This window comes from Cariama cristata, unplaced genomic scaffold (assembly GCF_000690535.1).
Source record: "Cariama cristata isolate BGI_N322 unplaced genomic scaffold, ASM69053v1 scaffold39, whole genome shotgun sequence".
Classification (NCBI taxonomy): domain Eukaryota; kingdom Metazoa; phylum Chordata; class Aves; order Cariamiformes; family Cariamidae; genus Cariama; species Cariama cristata.
Genome location: NW_009637166.1, coordinates 51,163 through 78,810, shown reverse-complemented (window position 1 = coordinate 78,810; position 27,648 = coordinate 51,163). Strand labels below are relative to the sequence as shown.

The following is a 27,648-nucleotide window of genomic DNA, read 5'->3' as shown; positions in this document are numbered from 1 at the left end:
CGGACCCCTGAGTTCGGGAGGTGGGAGGCCCTCAGCGTGAGGACTGCGGGCAGGGGAGGCCGTGCTGTTGTTAAAAATAGGTATAAAGGAAGTTTTTATTTGTAACGAAACCCTTCAGAGGGAGGGGCTCTGGCTCTGGGTGTGCCCCAGGAGACTTGGTTAGGTTTTAGGTGTCCTGGCCCCTCAGGATTGATTTCTATTGTTTGAGGGGCTGCTGAGGGTAATGAGACCTCACGTAGTGTGTGTTAGCAGCAGATTCTTCTGCCGGGCTACCCTTTAGAAAATTAAAAAGACTTGTTTCAGAGTTTGGGCAGCAAGTGTGCGTCTTCATGACTGGGAAACTAGAGTTTTTAATAACTTGGGGAGTAAAGACACCAAGGTTCCCGCTCTGGCACAATGCTAGTACCAGATGCATCTAAAAACTGCAGAGTTGAGGCACCTGTGGTAGCAAACGCACGTAGGAGCGGCAGACTCAAGGCAGCTGTGGTACCAGATCCACCTAAGAACAGCAGAATCGAGGAGCTGGCAGACACTGAAGTGTTGAATCCTCGAGATTTTGTGCGCATTCAGGCTTTGCCTGGCTTTGCTCAAAAGGAAGGAAAGGTCTTGGCTAGAAGCAAAACAATTTACCGAAGCAGTGAACCTCCAAGAGAACAAGTGTTCTGGGAAAACTACCGTAGGAGGCAAGAGCAATTCACTCAGGGACTCTTCACCCCCACTGGGAAGCCTTATCAGGAGCTTGGAGAGATTCTCTACACAGACCCGAAGAAACTCACCCTCTACTCTTTGGGGCAGCTTGCAGAGGTAGGCCTGGCTTTCCTAGTTCCACTCTAAATAGAAAACCAGGGAGACTTTTCTTATAAGTAAATTGCAAGCCCCTGTTTCCAGGAACAGGAATAGTTATTTCTGTTTAAAGAAATGTTTGAAACAATATTCCATGCCTTCCTGTGAATAATCACAATCTGATATAATATTTGGTGATGGTACAGAGCATTTATAAATAAAACAGAACTGTTTTGATCTGTATGTTGTGATTTGGGAACTGGCTTTTGAAGCTGGTCTGTAAAGGTTTTAATGAGAGCGCTTAAAATGGAGCGGAGGCAATAGCAGGCTAATGAATGGAAAGGAAAACATGAGATAATGAGAATGTACTTAAGGCAAAATACTCAGGGAAAGGCAACAAGTCTTGAAAATGCAAGGAGAGGAATCATACTGAGGGCATGAGGGTAAAGGATGAGTTAAAAAGCAAGAATGATAAATGGTGGCAGTTGAGGGGTGGGTAAAAAGCTCAAAAGTTGAGCATAAGAATGGTATAAAAAGTAAAGTGTTCATAATACAAGTTGCGTAAGTAGGGATAGCTTTGGAGGTAGGGGATTAATTATTTTGTATTTTACTTTGTGTCTGTATTTGGGTTTCAGTAAGGTGTAAAGGAATTAGCCAGGAGTGTCTGTAAGCATTTGATTGATTGTGTGGTTATTATTGCCTGGTCTCCTTAGTGCTGCGTACCCACTAACTTCATGGGTCTTGGACTGTCTCAAGCTGCTTTTAAGTCAAGCTTGAATCATTAAACCACAGGGACAAGAACTTTGTCACCAATGCTTGAGATGAGCTTACAGTGTTCTGCCATTTGTTTTCTTTTCCTCAATGCTGTTGGCTCACACCAGGAAATCTGAAAGTCTCTGACTTTTCTGTGCTGTTTTGTGCAGAGCGCAGTTTGTCTTGTGGAAACCGAGTGAAGTCTCTCCAGCCTGTCTGTAACATCAGTCTCATGACTTTGAACCTATGCCTTGCTGTGTGCTTTCTAATGGCATGCCCAAGGGATGGTCTCTGACAGCTGCAGCAGAAGCAGTGTGGTTATTATTCAGGGTAGGCAGAAAAGATTCTGTCTGCCCACTACTTAATTTTCTGCTCTGATTGTGTGTGTTGCATTTGGAGCTTAAAGTTTTAGAACAAGTGTTTTAAGCTCTAAATAGACAATGGGTGGCATTCACTTTATTTTACATACTACCTAAAGCAGCATCTTGCTGGCTGTCTTCATTCAGAGGCTTGTTTCTGCAAATTAGTCAACATCCAGCAAGTATTGCTAGTGTTCTTGTTTCAGCCCTGAACTTCTAAAACGTCTTTCCTTCTGAATATTAGAAGTTGCTTTAAAGATTTTTCAAATGCAGATATACTCTTATTTAAAATTCTGATAATCCTGAAAGTATTGGTTAATTTGTGATGGTGGTGGTTGTTCTGGTACTGAAAAATGATGTCAGGATTTGATCCTTAAGGGTGCTCTGAAACCCCGTTGGAACTCAGCTACTTAACTTGACCAAATAAAAAGTATGCATTTTATACAGAAAAGAAACTATACGTGGGTCACGAAATGTGTGGTTGTGGCTTATGCTTTAGATTCATGAAGCTATTGGAGGGGATGTAGTCACGCCTGCTGTTCCTTTTTGTCGAGAGCATGGCTAAAAGCACTACATAGTCTTGAAAAATCTCAGACTAACCATTTTTCTCTTCCCCTTTTCCTAAAAGGTAATGGTTACTAAGTTGAAAGACTGGAAAAAAAAAAAAAACAACACAACTTTCCTGGCAATTAATCTGTCCTGCCCTCTAATTCCCTCTATCACCACAAACTGGGGAGGACCCAGGGATTTCATACTGCTCACACACCAAGTCTGTTTAAGCTGCCAGTGTGCTCTGCAGAAATCTATGTATGCATTTTTCAGAGATACTAGAACAGAAATGTATTTCTGTAGCCTAATTCTAAGGATACTTTATATTGCCTGTATTTTTGCCTTGTATGTTTTATTTACCCCATTCCCACCCACACCTAGCAGTCCCCATAATATTTTGAATAACTGAGAAGATTGTAGATACTAGATATGTCTAATTATAGGTGTCTGAGAGCATAGCATTCCTGGTAGTAAAGATCATGATCTCCGATTAATGCATTTGCACTCATCTCTGCCTTCTGAGTCAGCGTTTTGTTCAGCCACAAGTACAGCTGATGATTTGCAATGATGAATGACAGTAAAATTTGTAAACAACAAGATGATAAAAGCCCTGTGAATTCAACAGACTTGAGTGTGCTAATATCTGCTGGCAAATGGTGCTTTCTAAACTGATATTATTTTGAAAAAATAGGTTTTTAAGAGCTAAAAACATTTGAGAAGTATGGTGGGATGGCCATACAAAGTGATGGAGCATAGGATATTATTCGTAATAGTTGCATGTTTAGGATGCCTTTTTATATACTTCATGGCAACAAATGTATTCAGAAAAGCTGTATGTTCATGGATGCTTTTTGTCTCTTTATTAAGTAAATTAGGTATCTGAAAACGTAGAGCTTGATATTTGAATGTTCTCACTGTTGCACTGGAAACTCTGCTGTTCTGTAGTCACACAGAGAATGTGGTATCTGTCTTACAGTGAAAACACCAAGTAAAGCTGGGCCGATGCAGGGGAAGAATTGCATTCCACTGCAACCCACTGGAACAAAATAAACGCTGTCCAAACCACTAGCAACACCAGCAAGGGATGGGGGAAGCTCAGGAAGTGCAGCATTTGTATTTAAAAAAGCAACCAAACAACAAACCTTGCCCAAACCCCACCAAAAAAACCCTAACCAACCAAAAAAAACCCCAACCATAACACAGCTACCCAGCCTGTACAGTACTATCCAAGCGTAATTGAGTGGCCAGCTTTCACAATGATGTGGATTTTGTGACCCTTATGGCTTTAGGTTGCCAGTTACCTCAACTTTTATCCCCAGTAGTCTCTCAGTGTTTTCAGATGTGCTTTGTATGTGGTGGCTTCCTACATGTGCTATCTGCTCCTTGCCATTGTCTTTACTAGAAGAATCCTGATAAGTTGTACAGGCTGTGTATTTTAACTGGAGCAGCTACACCAAGCATCTTCCCAATGGATTTCAGGTTCTCGCCTTTTCAAAACTTGCTGGGGGTGGGGGAGCAGACTCCCTGTGGGGCTGCCTGGTTCTGCATTGTGTTAATATCTGTTCATACCCATACCACGAGATACAGACCTTGAGCTTCCATTACAGATAACTGGAAATTCCTTTGTTCGGTTTGAGGTTTTTTCCTCTCTCTCTTAAAGGTCGGGTGCGCATTGCAGACAGCACTGATTCTTTGAAAGTCAAAGAATGTAGCTATCCTGACAGTATTTTTTATTTCCTAAGTGTTCAGAGCAATGTGTTAAAGGTCTCTTTCTTATTCCTTAATGTAACAGTGCATGGTTACATTAGTCACCTTTTATCATTTTTATATAGCTTCTTTCCCTTAATCGCTTAATTCATTTGCAAAACCTCTGACGTGGATTGTTGACTTCTTACATGAAAGAAAGGTGGCCTTTCTGACCAAGCCCCAAAAAACAATCCAAGTCCACAAAATCTTGAGTATTATTAGTGTCAAAGCCTGCTCTGTACTTGTCATAAAATTCTGTTCTGTAGTTCTGTGCTTTGGGTAAATAGGTCACTAGATAAGATTGACAGCAGCATCAGCAATGAAGGGTTTTAACCTCGAAACTGGAGAAGAAAACGGAGCAATTTCTTTCAAGGGAAATTACACTGATGTTATTTGGAATTGCTGCAGTTAAAGATCTGTCAGGGTTTCCAGTTTAAAACCAGAAGACTAAAAACATGTATTTCAAGGCAGAACTTGTAATGCAAAGAACCTTTTTCCTGCCAGATCTCTGATGCAAACGTCAGTCGTAATTCCTTATTGCTCTGGGAAGAGCAGGAAAACACTAGTGATGGGTTGTCTTCCTACTATCTCCAAAATGGAAAAACTGGTGAGGCCAGACCACACTGGTGTGGTGACATTCCTAAAGCTTTCTAAATTGAGTAACCAGCATATGATCATTGATCAACCCTTGTCTCACACCTGCATCTAGAAGTCCTATGCCTAAGTCATTTTTTTACAAAAAAACCCCACAAAAACAAACGACTTTTATTATAGATTTAAAAGAGGCTTTAGAAATGCCTTGGAACTTCCTGTTTGAAGAACGTGAGATTGCAACAAAATCCTAGTGAGAAAGAGGATAGGACAGTATTTCTTTCCATTAACTACTCAACTGTCTTTGAAAGTGAAAAGTTACAAAATAGTAATACTTTCTGCAGTATTTTTTTCTGTGTTAGCTATATGAGGTAGAATATAAGGGTGAGTTATCACTGGGATGGCTGTTACTCGGAAGTGCCAAAGCATTGATGGAGGTGTTCAGATTCAAATGTCTCTGGGAGTATTTTGGTAGATTGTTGGCTGGTGAAATTGGACCCTTCCACATCTTTCTGCTGCTTGCTAGAAGTGGTCTCAAAGTCTTTTTTGGTAAACACTTGAGTATCTCTTTAACAATTTAAAAAATGCGTATTGGCAGCATGAAAGTGAGAATTTTGAGATGTGCTTTGTTTACAAGGGTTAATTCGTATTTGATTTAAGGTTGCTGGGTTTTTTTTCCTGTTTGTACCATTTTGCCAGGCTTGTCATCACAGCCTGTCAGCTGAGGAATTACAATGCTTCTACGGGCTGGTGTTTTGGACAGAATGAAGGGAACAAGCAAGAAAAAGGGAGGATATAGAAGAGATTGTAGCAATGAGAGTCATGCTTTCAGCTTCCCCAGCGATCCAACTTTATCTTGCTTGTCCTTGTGCATTTCTGATGAAAAATTGGGAATGAAGATGAGAAACACAATGTTATGCTCAAGTTATTTTTCTTTAAGCTATGACCACAGTACATGCCCCCCATATGAAAATCGGTGTGAAAACCAAAAGCATCTGCAGAACCAGATTTGTCTGTACCTTTCCATTGCAATAGCTATATAGATTGTGTCATGGCTTGCATCATCTTGGTTATCTGTTGCAGATCATGAACAAAATAAATTTGAGTGCAACACAGTTAACATGGGAAACTTCTGTCAAGAAGTTCCTTTTTGCTTCAGTGCAACACAGTTAACATGGGAAACTTCTAACTGTCAAGAAATTCCTTTTTGCTTGTTCTTGCTTTCTAAAGCCACAACAGTTTACAGCTGGCCATAAGCCTACATGCTAGAAATCTTCCAGGACAGAAGAGAAAGAAAGAGGTTCTGGAAGAAAAGTCCTTTATCGATTGATTACAGTTTATCACGTTGCTATTGCCAAAACATATTAATGATGTTAAGTACAGAGCATGTAAAACAAAAAGCAGATGCAAGCACAGTGACACCGTGATCACAATTTCAGAGTTCATAGTGTCATATCATAAGAAGGATTCTACTGCTTGTTAGGGAAATGAAAGGGTGCATCGTTTTATGCATTTGAGAGCCCTGGCTGAATGTACGTTAAGGAAAGTCTGAAAGACACTGTCATCAGTGTGCGATGCTTCCGTTTGAAAGCCTGCCGTACAATGGGTATACAGGTATGCCTGACTTCGGTTTCCATGGAGATTTCTTGTACCTAATCAGTATAGGTGGATTTTGCAGATAGTTTTTCTTTGGCTTACCTTCTCTAGCCTCCTTTTCTTGTTTTTAATAGGTAAAAGGGTGTTGTGGGTTTTTTTGTTTGGGTTCCCCCTCCCCCTTTGGTGTTAACCAGATACAACTGCTAAGGTGTGTGGTTTTTTTTTCTTCTTTCTGCAGTGAACGTACAGGGAAGTAGCTGTTCTGTTCAGCGTGTGAGGGGAACTAACTGTGGGTGTTATACCAACGGCTTTTCCTCCAAGCTCCATAACCTCTGTTGGTAACTTAGGTGTGCAAGCTCTCAGCATGGTCATCATCAGTCAGGACAGAATTTGTGCACATTATCCGTCTGAGGTGATGTTTTTGCTTCACTTACCATGGTGAAAGCTGATGCACGCTTCCAGCTTTCACCAGGGTCACTGCTAGCAACAAGCAAGTGGAACTCTGGTTGTACACGTTTTATGGATAATGTTGATTTCCAGTAAACAGAACTATCTTCTGTAGCCTTTACTTAGCAAGCATAACACTACACTACTTTTCGTGTTTAAAAATAGTAACAGATACATTTCTTGTTGCAGAAGACAAGCTCAGAAGTTGTTTGGAAATTAACAGCCTAATGGTATGCATCTCTCTCTCTCGTGACCCTTCTCGCTCATCCAAGGAGGCATTGACCCACCAGACATTTGCAATGTAATGATAATGTACCATTATATTGCTGCTTTTATGTACACATTATTAAATGTTAGTAAGCCTGAATGCGTAAGGTTTGAGGGCATATTAGAAAGTGGTGAATAAGCAGACTGTGGATAATTTGGCTATGGAATTATAGAAAAGGGTATAGCTTTAGGTATCTAGACTAGTGGTCTGGAGCGAGTTGGTTATGTGAGAGTGGTACTAAAAGGAAGAGTGGAATGAAAGACAAACAGAAGCTGTGAATGTAGGTATGACCTACATAGGAAATGGTGTCATCATAGACAGAACCGGAACAGAGCAAATTATATAAGAAGAAAAGTTCCATTTTACACGTATTTTATCAAATTTGGATGTACGACTAAATTGCAATAGTAGATAGTTTTCTGCCTCCTTCAACAAATGTTACATCAGATTAGGCTGTTAGAGACTGTGCACTGACTACTGTTGGGTTTATTATTTAAGCTCATTCCCCTTTGTTAGCCTGACCCATAGATATATTTCTTTTAACTTGGGTTCCATTTTTAAGAGCTCTTACTAAAAAGTTGAAAAATGTCAGTCACCATTTTTGAGGAAGTAAAATTCTTATTTGCACATATCCATGGACAAAATAGAAATATTACACCATATTGCAGTAATTCTAACAAGAGGATAACAGCATTGCCAACTATGTATTTGAGATTGTTTAACATGCATAGTGAAGCTGTTGTTGATGCAGAATTTCTGAATCTCATTTTTTATTCTTATCTGTGATCTACTCTGCCACTGTAGTCATGTGTCTGTTAGTCTTGACTATTTTAGAAGACCAGCAGTCCTTCAATGCTGAAGTACTTGGTTTTATTACTGTTAACCATAACACTTAAGCACTCGTGTACTGAGACTTTTGTTGAAATGTTTTTCTTCATGGCCTTGTGAGACTGACAATCGCTACCTTTCTTGTACCTTTGGAGAAAGTGACTTAGAAAAGTGAATTATATTAGCTAATTGCATATGGAAAGTATAAACCTGGTACTAGAGTGAAGAACTTTCTGATCCTCAGCTCTTGTTTTTTCCTGCAGGTGTTCTTGCTTTGTCTTTTAGAGTGTGAAACAAAAATGGTAATATAAATGAGACTGAGTGGTAGTTTTACTTTCTAACACGAATATTAAATGTTAGGTGGTAGTCCTGACCTGAGCCTAACTACGTGAAAATGTTATCTTCTATAAAAATAAAGGGTTTATGATTGCTAAATTAGTTTGACGTATCTCTGGAACAGCAGCTAACTGGTAAGGTCCACACAATCTCCATGCTATTAAGTTCAAAACAGTCTAATCAATTCCAAAAGTTCAATTTCTGTTCCTAACGGCTGCTTCCATAATGAATTAAAGGAAGCATATCAAATGTAATAATGCATTGTTATTAAGGTTTTAGTAAACTTGCCAAATGTCAGGCTGCTGGTACAGTCACGGTGCATTACACTTCTGTGATTACAGCTTGAGTTGTCATTATAGCGAATGGTATTGCTCACCTAGGTTTGGGAATTGATCATGCCTGGGGCAGGAGAGAAGTGCGTTACAAAGGTTACACTTTACAGCGAATATTCAAAACATTAGATTTTTATCAGGTTTAATGCCTGCTTCTCTTAAATAGTGCATCTAAATCTCTGTAGGTTACATAATGAAAGAAATAGAGTATTCCTTGTATTTGAGGAACCTGGCGCTCCCCTGGCTGCAGTGTGGCAGTTAAAAATTACTTTTGATAACTGAAAACATTTTGTGAAATGGCTATTTTTGGGACAGAATGGGAAAAAACATTTTGATATTTGACTAGAAGCGCAATGTAAGAAATAAACGGTTGTTACTGTTTATGGGTATGATCAGTTTAGAACTTGCACTGAACGGTAAGGTTAACACTCTTTGTAATTCACGGATGAGTTTCTCGTTCCTTTGTGTCACTCTGATAGCACAAAGGAATGTTAATGCTGATCTTACCAGACACTGGTGGATTTCTCTAATGTCGTGTTCAGTGGAGTTATGCCAGGAATGAATGTATGTGTACCAGAAATGTAAGGGAAAACTGAGCTCTTTGTATACGTGGGACTTAGAAACCTCTCTGTGTATGTGATCACTAGTAGGAAGCGGTAAGTATTTAATTAGGGGCAGGGGAACATGATCAATTGTGGGGATTTTTCTTTTTTCTCATGTGAATATAATCAGAACTGATGTAGAAATGCAGGACTAGATTTGTAGATAGGTTGGGTTGTGCTCGCTTCTAGGAAGGATATTCTATTTATAGATCAGTTTTACCCCAAATGATGTCAAAAGCACTTTGCAGGCTGAATGTAGAGGTTGTATCAGCCATCCCTGGTTGACTGTGGTCAACAGAGCAGAGCAATACTACCTGAGAGTTCAGGATAGAAAGTGATGAAGAGTAATGTGTCCAGTTGGAAAAGGAGAGGTGAGCTTGAGTGAGCAGACAGCAGTTTAAGCAAGTTGAGGTTTAGCCAGGACACCTTGTTAATTCCCCCCAAACACTGCATGGCAGAGGGGGAATTATCCTTCTGGTAAAGAAAGTAGCAGTTTCAGGGTAAGTTGATCTGAATGCAAGAACTTTGAAACCTGTTCTTAAATTGGAGTATTTCTTCATGCAGGCAAAGTGAATGAAAGTATTCTGCAGTGAGAGGGAAAAAGTGTAACAATTAAAGCTTGATTTTTGGCTTGCAGAGGGAAGAACCATTTCTGTAAAATCAGATCGGTGGCGTTTTACTTTCCTTGAGACTGCAGAATGATGTGTCTTAAATTGCAAGCAGTGGAAGGCAGCACTTCCCATGGCTAGAGTAGCTTCTCATTATTTATGAAATGCCTATAGAAAAAGTGTTGAATGCACAACAGCAAGGGGGGGGGGGACACACTGTAAGCAGGGAGAGAAGGACATAATGGAATGTCACTATGTTCCTTGTAGTATAATATGACCTTTCCATTAAATTAATGTTATGCTATTTGCACAGAAGGAGAGCTGAGCTAGAGAGTATTTTTAGGGGACAATAGTCAAGTTAATTAGGCAGCTATATAACTGTCACTCTTTAAGAGCTCAGAAGCAGGGTATGGGAAACAGAGGTATAATGTTATTTCGAATTCCATTCATTTTGAAAAAGGAGTTGCGTTGTGTTATTGGTGAAAACTAGGCTGTGACATTGGGGTATTGTAACCTGGACTGTAGCCTGGAACCTGGTTTTCTGGTGTATTAAGAGCGAGGTTTTAACTTAATTCCTCAATGACTTACTACTAAAAGGTTTATGTGTCCTCTCTGTTAATCTAACAGCTACAAAAGAGAGATTCCACAGTCCTTATTGGTGTGGAACACTCAGATATTCCACATGCCTGTTTATCCCCCTCAGTGGAGTGATCATGAAGTAAGGCACAGTTTTTTTCAAGTGAAACAGGGCAAGATTTTGGTCTGTGAGCATTTAAGTTCATACACATCTACAGAGTTTCATTTAAGGGTCAAAAGATGCTCCATAAAGCTGTTGTGTTCTATTTAAATTCGTGATTGCCCATTCATACACTGCATCTGTTACAAATCTTACCTTTTTAAGAATGACTTTGACTTTTTAGTAAGTTTCCTTACTCATAAAAGGCAAATTCTGGCTGTATTACATTGGGCTCCAGATAACAATCCGTATGTTTGAAATAAAGAGACTGCAAAGCTGTTAGGGTTATTTGTAATGTTTTCTCTGCTGCAATTAAAGTTAGGTCGCAGTAAATTACAGAACCCACTCAAGCCTCTGGTCAATCCTAGTCACTGTGAGTGTGCTCTACTGTGTCTTTGGCCTTAAGCTAAAGCCTGTGGCACTTCTAGGAGGGTGAAATCATGTCATTCTTCATCTGTTAGAGCAGTCCTTGGACTGTAGTACTTCAGTCTGAGATCTATTTACTTCAACAGTTTTGGCCGCAGCGCTTCATTTCTCTCCTGCAGGTACAAAAATGGTTCTCAGTGATCAGATAGCCTCATTTGTCTTTCATACTGAGGATCCTGATCTGTCCAGGTGGCATCATTTGGTCCCACTGTGTGTCACCATTTCTCTCTCAGTGCTTCAGGAACCCTGTGATTTTTTTTGAACCCTGTTCTGTCTGAGTTCATTCCTCCCCCTCTCCTCAGAGTCGTCATTTAACTGCTTGTATCTCTTGAATCTGTGAGCTCCTGGTTCAGGTAGAGGAGTCTTACAGCTTTATTAGATAACAACTGATCCTCATAGCTAATTGTTTGCCCTGCTGTTTGGGGAGCTATTTATTTTAAGAATAAATGAAGTTATCTCATAACTATGGCTTAAAAATAAAGGACAAACATTCTTTTTCACTGGAGAGTTAGTGGCAGAAAGTTTTAGACAGTTTTAGAATAAGACTTATACATATGGTTGAATACCCCCATGACTAGACTGATACCTTGTGTATTTGTGGTAGTCTGACCCCAACTGCCAGGTGCTACTGGTCATCTTGATCTGTGGTCTGCAAATCAACTGTGTTGGATATGCCAGAGAGGCTGTGACACAATGCTGCAGGTAGTGAATATTATCTTGTGGAGCCTACATGCGAAACATTCCCCACTAAAAATCACACACGAGAGCCCAGCAGCAAAATTCCCCTCCTGTCGCATAAGCTACTGCCAGACACGTGCCCGAGTACAGGGGAATAGGAAATTAGGAAATAGTAATGGTCTGGAAGTCTGGTCGTTGGTAACTGTTAGGACTAGTACTTTCTTGCAGGGGTAAGGGTATTGACAGGTTCATTGGCTGGCTGGTGAAGAATGGTGTGAGTGCTATCAGTTCAGTGGTCAAGTGTGACAACCTTAAGCCAGAACATAGTGGCCATTTGCTAATGACAAAGATTTTTGCCCAGAACGGACTGAAATAGATGGATATTGATCCATCTGCAGCATAATGACAGCGTAACAGTAGGACTGCATTTAAAGAGAGTTTATGTTCCCTTCCTAAATGTTTTCTAAAGCTGATATTTACTGCTCTATTTAGTGTTGATCAGTTATGCCAGAGCTGGAAATATTTGACTTTCATACAGTGCGTTTATTACACTGACGAAATAATTGAAAATCTATAACAATTGTCTTGTAATTAAAACCCACTCAAACATACTCTAGTCCAATTCCATTGTGATGGTTTTAAAAACTTGAAACTGATCTCCCTCTAGTTCTGAACCTGTTTCCCAGAGTGGGCAGATTGTTCAAATAAAGGATCTCTCCAGTTGTACAAAGGAAGCCTTTTCTCTAAGGAAGCTTCTCAAATACATAGGACCAGCACAGCATTGGCTTTTAGAGCATATGGTTAAAACATTCGGTCCTTTATGCTGCTTTACATTGTTGATACTTTAGGGTTAAGTATTTGTGCACTGAAGAAATTGAAAGCCTTTGCACGATAACACAAACACATTTAACTTTTCTGTTAACACCTGCAGCAGGTGGTAGGTTATCTACAGATATGTACCACACACTGCTCAATTTTTTTTTAATTAGGTTACCATGAAATGTTAGAAATTAATTCCTGGAGTCAGTGTCAGCTAAACTGACAGTGGATCAAAGCTGTGAGACAAATTGCTCATTACAGTTCAGGGAGCTGACTCCTCTGTGCAGACAGCTGTACCATCGCTGGAGGGTTCTCGGGCACTTCACCCGCAAGCTCTGCCTCAACAAATGCTGCCATTGTTGGTGAAGCTTATAGGTGGATTTCTGTAAAATAAGCTCATTTAAAACTCCCATCAGAGTCATTGCTATGTCTTGGAATTGTTATTTGTTTGGTTGGGTTTGTTTCTTGTCACCCTGTTTAGAGCTTGTGTCACTATGCAACAGCCTGAACTATAAACAATGATGTTAATCCATGAAAAATGAGAAGTTAAACCTTGGCAGGATCCTAGTGATCCCTATCTAGGTTCATGAGAGGAAAGCTTTATTTTTATTCTTTTTCTGACTTTTTCTAAAAGCTCAGCAACACAGAATCCATTCAAATTTACTGTCTGACAGTCAGAAATCACTCTTGCCGACAGTGAGCTCACTTCATCTTTTAGTGAAAGCAGATGAAAACATTAAAAAAAAAACCAAAACAAACCACAAACAACAAACCTTTTCCAGACAGTCGCTTTAGTATTTCCATTAGCTCATCAGAAATGTTCGAATTCTTCCCTTTTAAGAAAGCCATTTTTGGTAAAATATTGTGTGTCTAAGTGTTTTTTCCTTCAGGTATTTCACTTTCAGCTGTTCTCCTAAACTAGTATTAACTTATATTATCTATGTAAGATCTGAATTGGTGCATGGCAATAATTGGTGAGTCGGAGCAAGTTAGCTGTGTAAGATAGAGGCTTTGGAGTAAAGCTTTCCAGCACCTATGGGTCGTAACAGCAGATTGATTGAATGTAAGGCTTTGTGCTGTTTTGCTCTGAGGTCAGCTGGAAGACACTATTGCTTGAAAACAGTGATTTAATGGCAGTATGACATACAGCCTTAAAACTAATGGAATACGAAATAGGAAATCAAAACAAAGACAGTGCTTAAGGAGAATGGGCCACAGATGCAAGGCAGTCTGTGTGTGCAGCTGGCACAGCTATCACAAAATGCTTCTGAAAATAGCTGTCCTTCGGAAAGTCAAGTTTTGGCAGTTTAGCTGTGGCTTGTTCCCTTATTTGTGTCACATGTTAGCAGTTTGGACTGAATTTCTTTTACAACAATGTAGAGTAGTTCCTAAATAGTAATACTTTAAGTCACGGACAAAACGGTATAGGGCTTTATTTGCAAATAACCCGGTCAAATCGATGCCAGAATGCTAACTCAATCTGATGATCCAGCCTACACTGGGTACAAGCATGGGGGGGGGGGTGTGTGTGCATCCTTAAGTTTTAGTATATTTTACAAACAGATAATAAAGAGAGGGCCTTTTTAGTTCGGTGTGTTACATATAAAACCTATGCAGAGCTGTTTGCTAGGACCTTGGTATAGATACAAAGGGTGCTTTGAACTTTGTCTCTGGATTAAACGATACTCTGTAATCTTGCATAAAACATAGCCACTAAGACCCTTTTTTTGACGTGTTCATCTGTTTCATGTTTATTATGGATGAAGTTGGTGCCAGCCAGTCTGTGGATATACATTCATTCCGCTGTTGCAGTATGGACCGTATTCATCCCTGTCAAAATATGGATTCAGCTAGCTTCTTTATTGCAGCAGAGAATTTGACCCTTTGACAAAAATATGCTTGAGTGAAATTAAACAGTGATTCAGAATTTGTTTATCTTTTTGTTTGTAAACTCTGTATTGTCAGTTTACCTGGGGAGAATGTGCATTTATATAGCAACCATTATATACTCTTTGTTTATTCTGTATAAAGTGATGTTGGAAAAAAATTAAAGAAATATTTAAGCATTTTAATAATATTTGTCTTCAACTCACCTCCAAAAATGCATGTTTGTTTTAGGGAAGCAACAGGAGTAACTGGCTGGAAAAATAACAATGGAACTGTCAGACCGATATTGTGACGTGCATGTGGTAAAAAAAATGACTTTTTTAGGGCTGGCAGATGCACTCTGTTCATTTTACAGGTCATTAAATTTCTCATTATACAAACTCAGTCATCTGAGTTTTTAAAATATGATTTAGAATATCTGAAAGATTAGACAGTGTGCAAGATAAATGTAGAAGTTTAAATTTTGAAAGACAAAACATAATTTGAAAAAATGATGGATAAATTCCATAATGATCCTACTATATTATATCCTATATATTATTCTCATTGTCTAGCTACTGCATATGGAAGATTATGTTCTGACCTTAGGTATATCACTGCATGCAGAGAAACACCAAACAAAATTTGGTATTTGCCAGTCTGCTTAGAGATTCTGATTAATCTGTCTTAGAGGAGAGAATCTGTAGCAGTATTTTGTGCATTAGGATATTATGTATCTCAATGCAGCTAGAAAACTCTGCATCCTTTTAAAAATGCTTTAAAATGCCGTGATGATGGAAGAGAATTATTGTCACTAAACTTCTCTAACATTTCTTTGCAGAAAGTTGTTTTTCCTAATCACCAAGTCTTAGCTGTCTTTGGAAAAAAACTTCTTCCCTTCCTCCCCACTTCCTGAACTGGATGTAATATTTGTTTGCCAAAAGCTCGAGATCTATAGATAACAGCTACCACTTTGGAAAAAAGTGGTTAGTTTTGATAACTATTTGGTCTGCATAATAATTCATTTAGATATCTTACTTGAAAAGCAATCTGTTAGCACAGCTCTCCTCCACACAAGTTTTCTTACGAAAGCCGTAGATGGGAGGAAGTGATGTTTAATCAGCTGAGCTTTCTATTAGTGTTGCCTTTCCATTATTTTCTTCCACAGAAACATGAGTCACTGTGATCCCAGAATAATTTAGAATGCCACTAGTGAGCTGGGAAGATACAAGTGAAACAATTGCTCTAATAAGTTCAGGCTTCTTACATTCAACATTTTCTTCTCCAATCGCAATACCGCTGTCCAGCCTTTCCAACACCTTCAGGCTTCTGTTACGTGAGGCTTAGACACTACTCAGCAAAAAACAGAGCTATGATACAGAACACATTAGCTTAAGCGTTTTTCCTAAGCCTAGGACACTGCTGTTTCACAAGAATGTGTCATAGTCCCACGGCTAATTCTAGACTATCCATGTGGATTGTCCAGAAATTAGATTCTTGACATATCCCTAAGGCTTCTCAGACCTTTAAATTAAGTACAGTCTTTCACACTGATTAAGACTATGCTAGACTGTATAGCTTCTTAATAACTAGGTATGTGGGCCAAATAAATTGTCTGCTGCAACAGGAGTTTGGTAAGTTATGTGTGTTGATGTGACTGAGTGCTTCTTAGCTTGGTTCTGAGTAAATCAAGTGATCTATAATCGCAGAAGTCCAAGATGGATCTCTTCTGCACAATCCTGAATAGGAAACCCTCAGCCTTCATCACAGGAGGAAGGGTCATTACTAAGAGACCTTTTGAAGTTTTACTATGAAAGTGGTTCGGTAATGTCCATTTTTTTACTATGCCAAAGTCAAAGTAAAGCCTAGGATAGAGATGATTATTGGCTTATTTTTTGTGTCCTGTGAGTATAAAAATACAAGCAAAAGTCAGCATGGCCGTTCTGGTTATTCACAGCTTTTCTTTAGAGAAGAATCATGGTAAAACACATTATAGCATATTCCTTGCAAGCAAATAGGGTCATGTAATCTGAAATGACAATAAATTATAGTGTTTTACACGTCTGGTTATCACAGTTCTAGCTCTTCAGTTGCCCATGCACAAGCACCTAAACTTATTCTACTGTCATCTGAGAATAATCAGTTTTAATCATGGAAATGTATTCATGCATTTTGTACCACTTTAGTACCTGGTATCAAAATAAATGTTTGTTTGACTCTAAGGTTTGTTGTCTTGCAGATGTTCTCTGCGAAGAACCAGTATCATAGAGCTCTGGAAGCCAAGACATTTAGTCCAATAAACGTGTGGTTTTCCATGGCATTGCTGTTCCCGGCCTCCATTGATCCTGCCCATCCTCTTTAAGAACTGTTTCTGAAAATCACCTTGTTTTTTTATGCAGGGCATGAACCACTTCTGGGTCTGGCTGCCTAGAGACCAGAGCTTAGCCCACTGTGAGGCTTCTAACAAATCATTGTTCGCATCAGATGCCTTTCAGACTTTGACTGACTTCGTCTATGTGGGGAAAAAATAAGTATACCTCATCAGCTTGAGACATTCTAGAATAAGTGCTGAGTAGACACAAAGCTAGCTCAAGTAATTAGGAACTTAACATCCAGTAATTTGACTCTAAGTACCAAGAAAAAAATCTCAAAACCCTTTCTCCTTTTTTTTTTTTTTTAAACTCAAATACAGGTGGATGCAATGAATTCTAATAAACCTTACTAACATAAGCTGTCAGGTGTTCTGGGATATCAGTTAAGCAAAATCACCCACGTAAAGCTGATAGTTTTGAACTTGACTTTCTTCCATGAGGGAGGCTTTCTAAAAGAATCTCAGAGCCTGAGATAGAAGTTCTTGGGACTGATCCGCTGTGTGTTCTGTTTACAAGGCAAAGCTGGGCTTGCTTATGCATCCCCAGTTCCTTCCAGAGGTGAATTTAACCATAATTAGTTGTTCATTCTACCAATAGTTTTCCTGTCCCCATGCCAACTAAAAAGACTTTTTCTTTCTTAAGATCAAGTGAGTGAGATCTAGTTTGTTTGACAGAATGTTCTTTAGAAAGCATAGCCTGCTCATTCTTTCCTGTGAGTCTGGCATACTTGGCCAGCTGTTGTTTGAGCAAATTGTGCCAGGAAGCCTGTCATCTTGTATTTTTAATGTGTTTTTCTTTGCTGGCATTTAAAATTATTTTAGATCTTATGAAAAATGCTTGCTTAACAGTCTTTGCAGGATAAGATTTTCTATATATCAACAAACCCAGTAAGAGTGGTGTGTGTTTGCTGCCAGGACATCTCAGAGAATGCATTTCTGTGGGAATGGATGCAAGGATGATAATGGTTTTGGTCCATCTATTCACTAAGTTGGCTACAGCAGCTTCCAAGAAAAAGGACTCCAAAGCCAGCTTCTTTTACCTTGGGCTATATAGCGTATCTCACTGCATTGTCTGCATTATGTTGTCACTTGAAATTTTTTTCCATTGTAGGTCTGACAGTGAAATAGGAAGTAGCTCATCTCTCTGAGAATTTTTTTATTTTTTTTTTTCCTGGGCCAATGTTGGTACTTTTAGTAGAAGTCAGCTCTGTTCCACTGAAAAAGTAAATAAATCTTTAGGCATGTCTGCGCTTTAATAAGACCTATTCAAAAACTAAAAGACATATATTCCTGGGGGGAAAAATTGTGTTGTAATATTGAATTTTCAGTAATTTTGAAATTCCAGCTAATGTGGCTTGTTTTGGAAAACAAAGGCGCTCCATTGGTTGGATTGATCCTTCATCACCATCTTGTCTTTTCTGTCTGTTGTGTAGAGGTCACACGTAATAGGCGTCAGTGGGGCTGGAATGACATACTACCCCCTGTGAAGCACTTAATCTATGCATGAGTTTAAGGTATAAGCTGGACAGGAGAGGAAGAAGGAATTAGTCCTGGGGAAAGTGTGTATCTCAAAAAGACAGGTTACTATTTAAATCTCGGTAAGATATTGCCATCTTCCTAAACTGCCTAATTTCTTTACCTTTTTTGACTATTCGTATTTAAGGCCTCTACTTTTGCTAATTCTAATTGTACTTCTGTGAAACATTTATTTAAGCTATTCAGACAGCACAGGGTAGTGTGAAGATTGCTACTTACACAGTAGTATACTTTGTCTCAGGCTCCTGAGCCGGTTTAGCATTTTGCAGTCCTTTGCCATCGCCAGCTGAAGTAACTCCTGACTACAAGGACCTATGAGAAAGAAGCAGAACATCCTAGAAAAATTACTGATTAGCTACAGGCTACCTTGATGAGTATACTTTGTCTCAGGCTCCTGAGCCGGTTTAGCATTTTGCAGTCCTTTGCCATTGCCAGCTGAAGTAACTCCTGACTACAAGGACCTATGAGAAAGAAGCAGAAGAACATCCTAGAAAAATTAGTGATTAGCTACAGGCCACCTTGATGCTACTTCCTTGGTGCTGTGAAATTTAGTTACTATTAGCAGAAGGATTTCATCTCAAGCTAAACCAGCTCTGCTGTGAAGCAGGATAAAGCAGATGATCACTGTCAGACACCTTGTGAAGAGTTTGCTAACAGGTCAGTTGAGCCAGTCATCTCGGCATATTTGCTATGAATCTAGATGCGGAATTCCGGAGATGGAAAATAGCCACTCTGCTTCTCTCCAAGAACAAATCCAAGCAAAGGTCACATCAGAGTGATATTTCTTTTACTCAGCCCATAAAATAAACAGATTGTCCTGCTCACGTATAAATGCCAAGACTTTTAAAGGAACTCTTTGAAACTCTGAAGATCTTAAGGTCCATAAGGAGTTGCGGTAAGACAGAGGGGAAAAAGCAGAAGGCAAGGTGTCAACAGCACATGTGAAATCCACTTTTAAGTTCAGTGCTCAGAATCCACATAAAGAACAGTTGTGGAATGTTAAACTAAAACACAGTTGAGGAGAAAGGAGGAGGTTCAGAAATTTGTCTCTTTTCACGTTCTTCAGTGACAGTAACAAATGCTGTATGATTCAGTCAGGCTGTGGGAGGAGATCTAAGATGCAAGCTTTTGGCTTCACAGACCTGCTTTCAATACCCTGCTCTTTGTGTACATCTTGTATGTGACCAGGGACAAGTCACTTATCTTGTTCTACCTTCATTCCTCATATATACAAAGAGGATAATACCACACTCCTACTTGACAAGAATGTTGTGAGGATTAATGTCTTAAAGGTGGTAAATTGCTAAACTACTGTAGTAACGGGGACTGTGTAAGTATTACAGATAGATAGGCTTTAGAGTCTTCACTGCTACTGGATGCTGTTGTAGCCCTGTAGTCCCTCCATCTCTGCCTAGCCAGAAGACTATGTCCCATCCATCACACTCAGAGCCAGCTGTGCTAGGCTACACAGTTGTGACCTCCAGGTGTGAGTATTACTACTCATATCTGGGAATGAAGCCAAAGGGAAGGTATGATCTTGCTCTGGTTTACTAACACACTGACAAGAATAAGTGCTGTGCCTTAAATAATAATTCTGACATTGGTGTTTAGTAAATAAAAGCCAGCATGGGAGAAATCACAGAAGTTCAGAAGGAAATGGGAGATCTTGGGTTTTGGGGTTTTTTTTTCTGATCCCTGAGTAATGACAGGACAACTTAAAATTTAAACAACATAGTAAAGTGTTAACAGTCTTCACAGCTGAGAACAGTGAGCAGTGGCCAAAAAGAAGCATTAAGTTCTGCATGAACTGCTTGTTTATTGAACTAACATCCCTTGCTTTCTTTTTTTTCCCTCTTCTGTAAGAGAAGTGGTTTGATTGTTCTTAACACTGCTGTGTTTTAGTTTTGTGGTAATTTTCAACTTTGCTGTTCTTTGTCCTCTACCAGGTGGCAGTCATCATGCTTTTTATTCCATGGTTTTTATTGATTTGGTCAAAAGTAATTAAAGAGATAATTTGTTCTCAATTACATTTCCTTGAATTTCCTGAGGCTGGTAACTCTGCTCTCCAGCTGTGCCTTCCCCCAGTTCCTTCTCAAATTAACTTTGTTCTCACTATGAAATAAAACAGAATAGTATGTTCTTTTTGTGTGTTGCTTTTGGATTGAATAGAGACTCTGTGCTGTAGCAGATATCGATCTGATAATTTTATTAGGTACTCCTGCCTTGGTTCATGAACTTTCATGTTTTTAGCATAGCATTCCAATAAGAAATCCTGTGTTAGGCTAGCAGAAGTAAGCAATTAATTTTCTTAGAGATGTTTATGGATGTTTCTGCTTTCTGGGTGCCCTTTGTGCCTAAAGGATTCTTTTCAGCACTTTTGTAACCTATTTTAAACTCTGCTAAAGGCAAGAAGGAAGTGAGCACTACTGTGGTGCAAAAGGTTTTTCTTTTTTTGGTTTAACACAGATTACATTCATTCCTAGTAGAATGGATTTTTTGGTGAGAACATTTGTAATTCTGACTTCAACAGAGGAAACATTAGCTAAGGCTGAATAATAGCATCATTGCCAGTATGCAACCAAAAATGTGAATAAAGGGCTGGGAGTGTTGCCTATACTTAAATTACTGGCATGTTGCCCAGAGACCACGTAAATGAAAGAAACAGAAGACAGAAATATAAGCAGTATAGAGAGATGTCATACAGAAGTGATAATTTTTTTTGCTTGCTGATTTGCATTGACTTCCAAGGACACATTCCAAAACTTTCAAATCATCTTAATGAAAAGTGTTTATGGAGACTATAAACATATCAGCTCAAATAATGTAGTTGCTTAAGGGGTTAAGAGTAATGGTAGGGTAAATGCGCTAACAACAATGGTGTTACAACTGAGATTAATTTGATCCAATTACTTTACAAAACTTACCAAACTTATCAGAATTAGGTAAATAGTCTTTGGAGACAAGAAAATAAAAAGAATTTCCCCAAGGAATATGAAAAATGGAGGGAAATCGATGGAATAAACAATACCAAGCTATTTGAGCTGGTTTTGTTATGAAAACAAGTTTTTCTGTACATAGGCTTTCCATCACTATAATATCTGAATACTTCATAGATCTTAATAAAAGAGAAGTGTTATTTTTCCCATTTCAGACACAGGGAGTAGAGACACAATGAGCTGTGGAGCTTGTATGAAAATTCATTGTAGTAAAAAAAAAGTTTCTGCTAGCTGGGATAAGGTGTTAAATGTTTTATTTAGCATGTCAGAGGAAATTTCTGACAGAGGTGAAATTGAATCTACTTATTCCAAACTTCATTCTCATGCCTTCACTAGCAGACAACCTTTCTCTCACTTTTCAGCTGTCTCCTTCCATTTTCCTGATATGTCTGTATTGACAGTAATGTGTTCTTTGGAGTGCAGAAGGGACGGACCAGGACCGGGGCTCCCTCCCTCATTAAAACTACCTATGGGAAAACCGTGGGGTGAGTGCCCCTTTTGCCTTCTGACCAGAGACCACGGAATGGAAGCTGCTGCAATAGCTTTTACCAAGTGCTCCCTGTGGCAACAGGGATTCTCAGCTGCAGAGTGCTTTGCATTATTGATACGGTACAGCACGGCCTTAGCGAATCAGTTATCTTGGGTTTGATGCTGATATATATTTATGTCTGCAGATTTAGTTGTGGCTTTTGTTGTTTAAGCTGAAGCACTAAAATAGCATTACTCTTTAAGAAATCTTAATTTTCTGCAATATATTCTTAGTGAAGTCCTTTGCATCAGAGCCTCTTGTGTTTAATTAAATTCTCTTTTGGTCCTGATGTCTGTTCCATGTTCCCACATTCTAGTGAAAGGGCAGAATGGGTCAGCATTGAGAAGCAGCAGTAAAAGAAGAAATGGGGGGGAAAAAACCCACAAACTCTGAGTACTTGGCTAGAATACTGCCTTTAAAATTCACTGTTTAGAATCCCACCTGCAGAACAGCAGTAGTCATCTCTATATATAGTGCTTCACAAAAGCTTTCTAAACATCTTTGTAAAAATAAAAAACATATTTCACCAGGTCGATCTTGCGTTTGGATGACTAAATGTTGGCTTGTGATGAGGCTGTGCTGATTTATTTTCATCAAAACACATTCACAGTTTGCAAATGTAATCATAATGCTCCTATTCAAATGATATATTAGAAGGAAGAAGAGTGGAATAGGTGTGTCAATCTGCTATTTTTGACAATAACATCTAAACTTAATGAGTTACCCAGAATGAAGAAGCTTCAGGAATTACAAAGGAAACGGGTTCTTTCACCAGCTTAAAAAAATTTAAAATATACAACCTAAAAGCATGCTTATCTCCATCTATAGCTGGCATGTACACCACCAACTCATTAGGAGAAGAAAGTTGGAAATACTCAGCACTTACAGATTGACATCTGTAAAGATAACAGGTGTGGGGAAATGGAGAGAATGTTTAAGAAAAGGAAAGATTTGTCAGAGTTGAACCATTTTTAATCTCCAGAACTATTTAGGAGAGAAAGTGGAAGTATTTGGGAATTGTTAGGGTAAAATTTAGAGCGTGCAGGCTGTGGTTTTCAACTGGAACAAGCTATTCAAAAGAATTTGTTCATCCAGAAATACTTTAAGAGCCTTCAGTTTTCTTTCTAAAGATGAAGCGGGCACACAAGGAGCTGTCCCAGGCCGTGAGCGAGATCTCGGGGCCTCCCGTGTGCCGTTAGCCCCCTGCGATGGCACGGAAAGGGGTCGCCTGCAGGTCCGCGGGCGATCGGGTGGCATCGAGCTCCACCTACTGCGGTAGTCCTGTAGTTCGTTTTACCTACAGCTGCTGGGTATGATCTCAAGAAAAAATGACCGTAATCATTTTAATGGAAGACTTTTGGGTCATTTCCTCATGTAATCTCACTTTAAGATGATCTTTCATATATTACTTTATGATTTTTTTTAAATTACTGTTTCTTACATATGGAGTTGTATGAGATTTTGTTACTTCACTATAATGAAAATGGGAAATGATCACTGAAACCGACCCTTTGATGGCTTAAAAGCAAATTAGATGAACTATGATGAAAGTCTTCGTAAGTTGGAGACACTAAAAAAAATCCCCAGCTCCCAGACTCCAGTGATTGTCATGATAATATATCGTCGAGTTTAACAAATCAGACATACCAGTATTGTTTTCTCAGTCTTTTATATCTGCACTGCAAATTAAAAAGAGAGAGTTCTACTGTTCTATAGTCATGTAGCGTTACCCTTTTAAGCTCAAATTGCACCTTTTCAATACATGATGTTGTAATGAAAGATAATGTTGTAGAAAAGGAATCTATTCCCTTCTGTTTTCTGTGATGAGGCTGATTGAATCACATTATCGGTGCCTGAGTGGAGAGGGTGGTGTATGTGATACCTCCCTCCCTCCCTGAACAACTGTGCAAAGGTTAGGTAGGTTCACAGCTCTTTTTCCTTTCCTTGTGAACTGGCAGAGCTGGCTGGCCAGAGGTAGGATGCAGGGAAATGTTGCACCTGCGAACTCTTCTTCAGTGCCCTGTGGCACTAGACACTTGAAATGAGCACAGCTAACTGGCTCCAGACCCTTGAAACCTTAGGGCTGCATTCTACCACTCTTCCTTCCCTTGACTAGTAAGTTGTTCTGAGAGACTCTCAATTAGTTTTAATCATATTATTCAAGGTAGTGCCAGCTGTAAAAGTAGCGGTACCTGGCTGTTGTCAGGATTTTGCTGCTTCTGCAAAAAACCCCAAACTGTCAAGAGCAAAGCAGACTGGAAATTCTGCTGTTCGTGGAGTGTAAGATGCTTCTGTGCCAAGTCCAAATCGGATTTCTTCTAGCTTTCTCTCTTAAATACAGACAATGCATGTGATTAAAATAAAGAAAAAAGTCCCAGCAGCGTCAGTCTACTGCATGCTGTTCCTGTAGCAGAGATGATGATAATAAAACTGACTCAAGTTTACGGTTTTTGGTTTTGTTGCTTACTGTACTGTGGGATGATGCTGTGGTGGTTAGCATTACAGATTACAAATAGACATGCAATGTAGAGAAGATAGCCATATGGAAATAGTAACAGAAAAGGAGAAAGAAGATTGAATGATGTCCAAATACTTAGAATTTCTTGGATTTTTCATTGTATTCTCAAAAAAGTACGCCCTGATACAAGTTAAATATTGCCCAAAATGTGAAAACTTTTCCAATTTTAAAACCAAACTGCTTCTGAACTACTTCTCTGGAGGTGTCTCACCTACAGAGTCTTCTGTTCCATCCATCTGGGACCTTTCTACCTTTAAGAGTATCCTAAAATTTAGAAGGCTAAGTCAGAGGAAATAATTATTTGTCTTTTAGCACTATTTATGTTCTGGATAGATGATTTGTGTTCATAAATATACAGGAATGTAGATAGAAATATTTCGGACTACTTATGCTGGAAATTTTCTTGTTAAAGGGTTTTGTTTGGCAACGCCTTTCTAAAATCCAGTCTACTTTTGAAAGCCTGTTTTCACAGATAAAGACATTTAGTTTTCAGAATCTGCTTCTTACTACAAATAGTTAAAATAAATATCTTTGATCTCTGGAATAATATACCAAATATTAATTATTAAATTTATGTAATGACAAATACTTATTTTTATTTTTCCTAAAGTTCAGTGTAACAGACTCCTCATACTGAATGCATGCTCATCCCCAGTCATCTCCTCTGATTAGCATTTCCTACTGGTGAAGTACGGCTGCCTGCTCGGACTGTAAAATTATTCCTCCCTTGTTCGGTGTGTGAATGAGGCTTTCTCAATCACTGAGGTGGGCTCTAAAGTCCATTCGTTGCCTCTGTAAGACTCATGCTCCTGAGCAGTGTCTTTTTGCTGTCTGCCTCTGCTGCTGACCAGTCTTGGTCAAGTGCACCCCGATTGTATGAAACAGCAGAGCCTTCAAACTTCTCTTTGATATTTCTTTAGTTCATCTTTGTACTCTGGCTGCAGTAAATCTTCTTTTCATTCCAGCTGCTGTGCTCTTCGTATCATTTCTGGGTTTGGGTTTGCTTTCCCCCAGCTAGTTTTCTACACGTTTGTGGGCTGCCTCTGTCACTATATTAGAACGTTGGTGTTTACAGTTCTCCAGTGGGTGAAGATACTGTTCCTTACACTTTGAACCTTTGTTCTGCTGAAATGTTACATAGGAACATAAATTTGGAAAGAATTTTGTGCCTTCTCAAGTCAAGATTCCAACAAGCAAAATGCTCTGATCTTAATTTTTTTTTTAAATACTGGAGTATTTCTTGGCTTTGCTCTGTTGTGCAAAAGCTATACAGCATAGCAAGCGTTTCGTCTGCCGCTCTCAGTCTGCTGTGCAGCCTTTTTTGTACATCGGCTCTACCCTGACTACATGCATGCAACTTGCTAGGGCCTGCAGCTTTGCTGTGCTTGGAATCAATAAATGAGCTCTTTGATCTAAAACTAGTGCAGGAGGGAATTACTGTTTTCATATCTTTTTAGCCTGAGCACCGTACACTGCTGAGTGATCTGAAGTCTTTTGTTCATCTACCTATATAATTTTTTTAAATAGGAGGGAATACGTCATCTTTTCACTTGAATAAACTGATGGTTGAAGGAGTTCTAAAAGTGTGCTTGTATTTGACTTCAGGGCTTTTTATGAGTCTGTGCCTTCCTTGTGGGGGAAAGCACAGACTCAAGAACAGTGGTCTATCACAGTGTGTATCTTCAGGGAAGAACAGTTACAGGTAAGTAATTTCCTATTCCTGCTTTTGGAAATTGGATTTTCTTTTTATGTTAGACACAGTATTCTATATAACAGTCTTCCAAGAGAAAAGTTATGTTTTCTAAGCATTTAAGCATGGTAATTTAGAAAGCATGTATGCATTTTACACAGTAGCTTGTCAGCAGGTAATATGAGAATTTGTTTGTGCACCAAAGTTACTTAGTGACATTTTAAGTTTTCCTACAATAGACTAGCCATTATTTTTGCCTTAGTTTGCATCTCTGTATCAAACTTTATTTGCACCACTTAATTTTGAAAATTATGACCTGCTACAGTACAGGTGACTAGCAGTACTTCAGATATGGTTACATGGTTTTGTTCATTTTTTAGGAACCAGTGAAAAAAGATGTGCAGGAAAAACCACCCAAAGAAGTGGCTGAGATTACTACTAACAAGTACTCTTTTAATCCAGAGGTGAGACTGCAGGTGAAGCTTTGATTCAAGATGTAGTTAAAGAAGGCAACAAAGACCATGTTTTACATTATTCATACAGATATCTGTTTGCTGAATTCAGGTTTAAAGCCTTAATGTGTACAGAAGGAACCAGCCTTTTGTTGACTGCTGAACACTTCATAGGTTTTATCTAGTAAAACTCTTCCTGAAGGTATCAGAAAAAAAAAAATCACTGAGTGAGATGTAGGGTTCTATTGTAATTTGGTAAAAATAGTGTTCCGAAAATTCAGTTTAGCTGTGTTGGTTATTCTGTGTGTCAATTCTAGAAGACTGACCTTTAAACTATATTACAGTTTAGCACAGAAATGGCTAATACATTAAAAATGCCTTTTTATTTCAAAAATTCATGTTTTTATTAAAGTACATAGGTCAATATTGCACATCCTTAGATCTCAAAAACCTGAAGCTTAAAAGAGCTGTTCCTTTGGGTGTTGTGTAGAGCTGTACAAATGAACAGTTGTTGAAGATCTAGCCTATACCTGGTTTTTCAGCCTTTGCCTGGTGTGACCTTAACCTACAATTTTAAATATTGAAAGACCTGGAGATAATTTTACTTAAATGCCACTTTTTGGTCAGCACAGAACAGTTAACTGTGGTGAGTCTGATCTAAATCATCCAAGACCACCCAAGTTTGTGTTCTATTTGGTATGCACTTAGGCCTGTCATACAACAGTGTAGTCTGTGGCTATCTATCCCAAAGCAGTTCAGGCCTTGTAAATAGAAATAAAATGTTGGAACTAAAACAGATTTTAATTTCTCTGTATGCATTTAACAATTTACCTGAATTTTATTTGACAATCCAGCAAAGAGATTTAATTTTTTGTCACGTGTCATCTTTGTTAGCTTGTTTAAAATCTGATCCTTCTCCTTTCTGTTTAGAACAAAACTGAATGTGAGGCAGCTGATTTGATCATAATTTTTTTTATAAAAGAGAAGAATAAAATGTAAACAAAAGAGAAAGGATGATACATTGCAACTATATGAAAACTGACTAACTAACACTTATGATTTTTTTAAATTCATTTTTCAAGTTTTTCTTTAAGAAAGAAAGCACAAGTGTTAGCCTGGCTTCAGCATCCAGTAATATCTCGCCTATCACAACACAATATTTAATTTCCTTTTTTATCTAACTCTCTCAGATTTGTTGGAAGCTAACAAAGTCGAAAAGTGAGATGTGCTGTG

General features: G+C 38.8%; 1 protein-coding gene across 1 annotated transcript in view; it reads left to right on the top strand.

The window, feature by feature from the left end:
- Positions 1–396: 396 nt before the first annotated feature.
- CCDC60 (coiled-coil domain containing 60) overlaps positions 397–27,648 on the top strand; it is a gene marked incomplete at its 3' end in the record, with an annotated part of 68,960 nt that continues 41,708 nt past the window's right edge. The window contains exons 1-2 of the mRNA XM_009708165.1: positions 397–804; positions 26,344–26,427. Coding sequence (XP_009706467.1) covers positions 397–804; positions 26,344–26,427 — 492 coding nt within the window. The remainder of the gene's footprint in view (positions 805–26,343; positions 26,428–27,648) is intronic.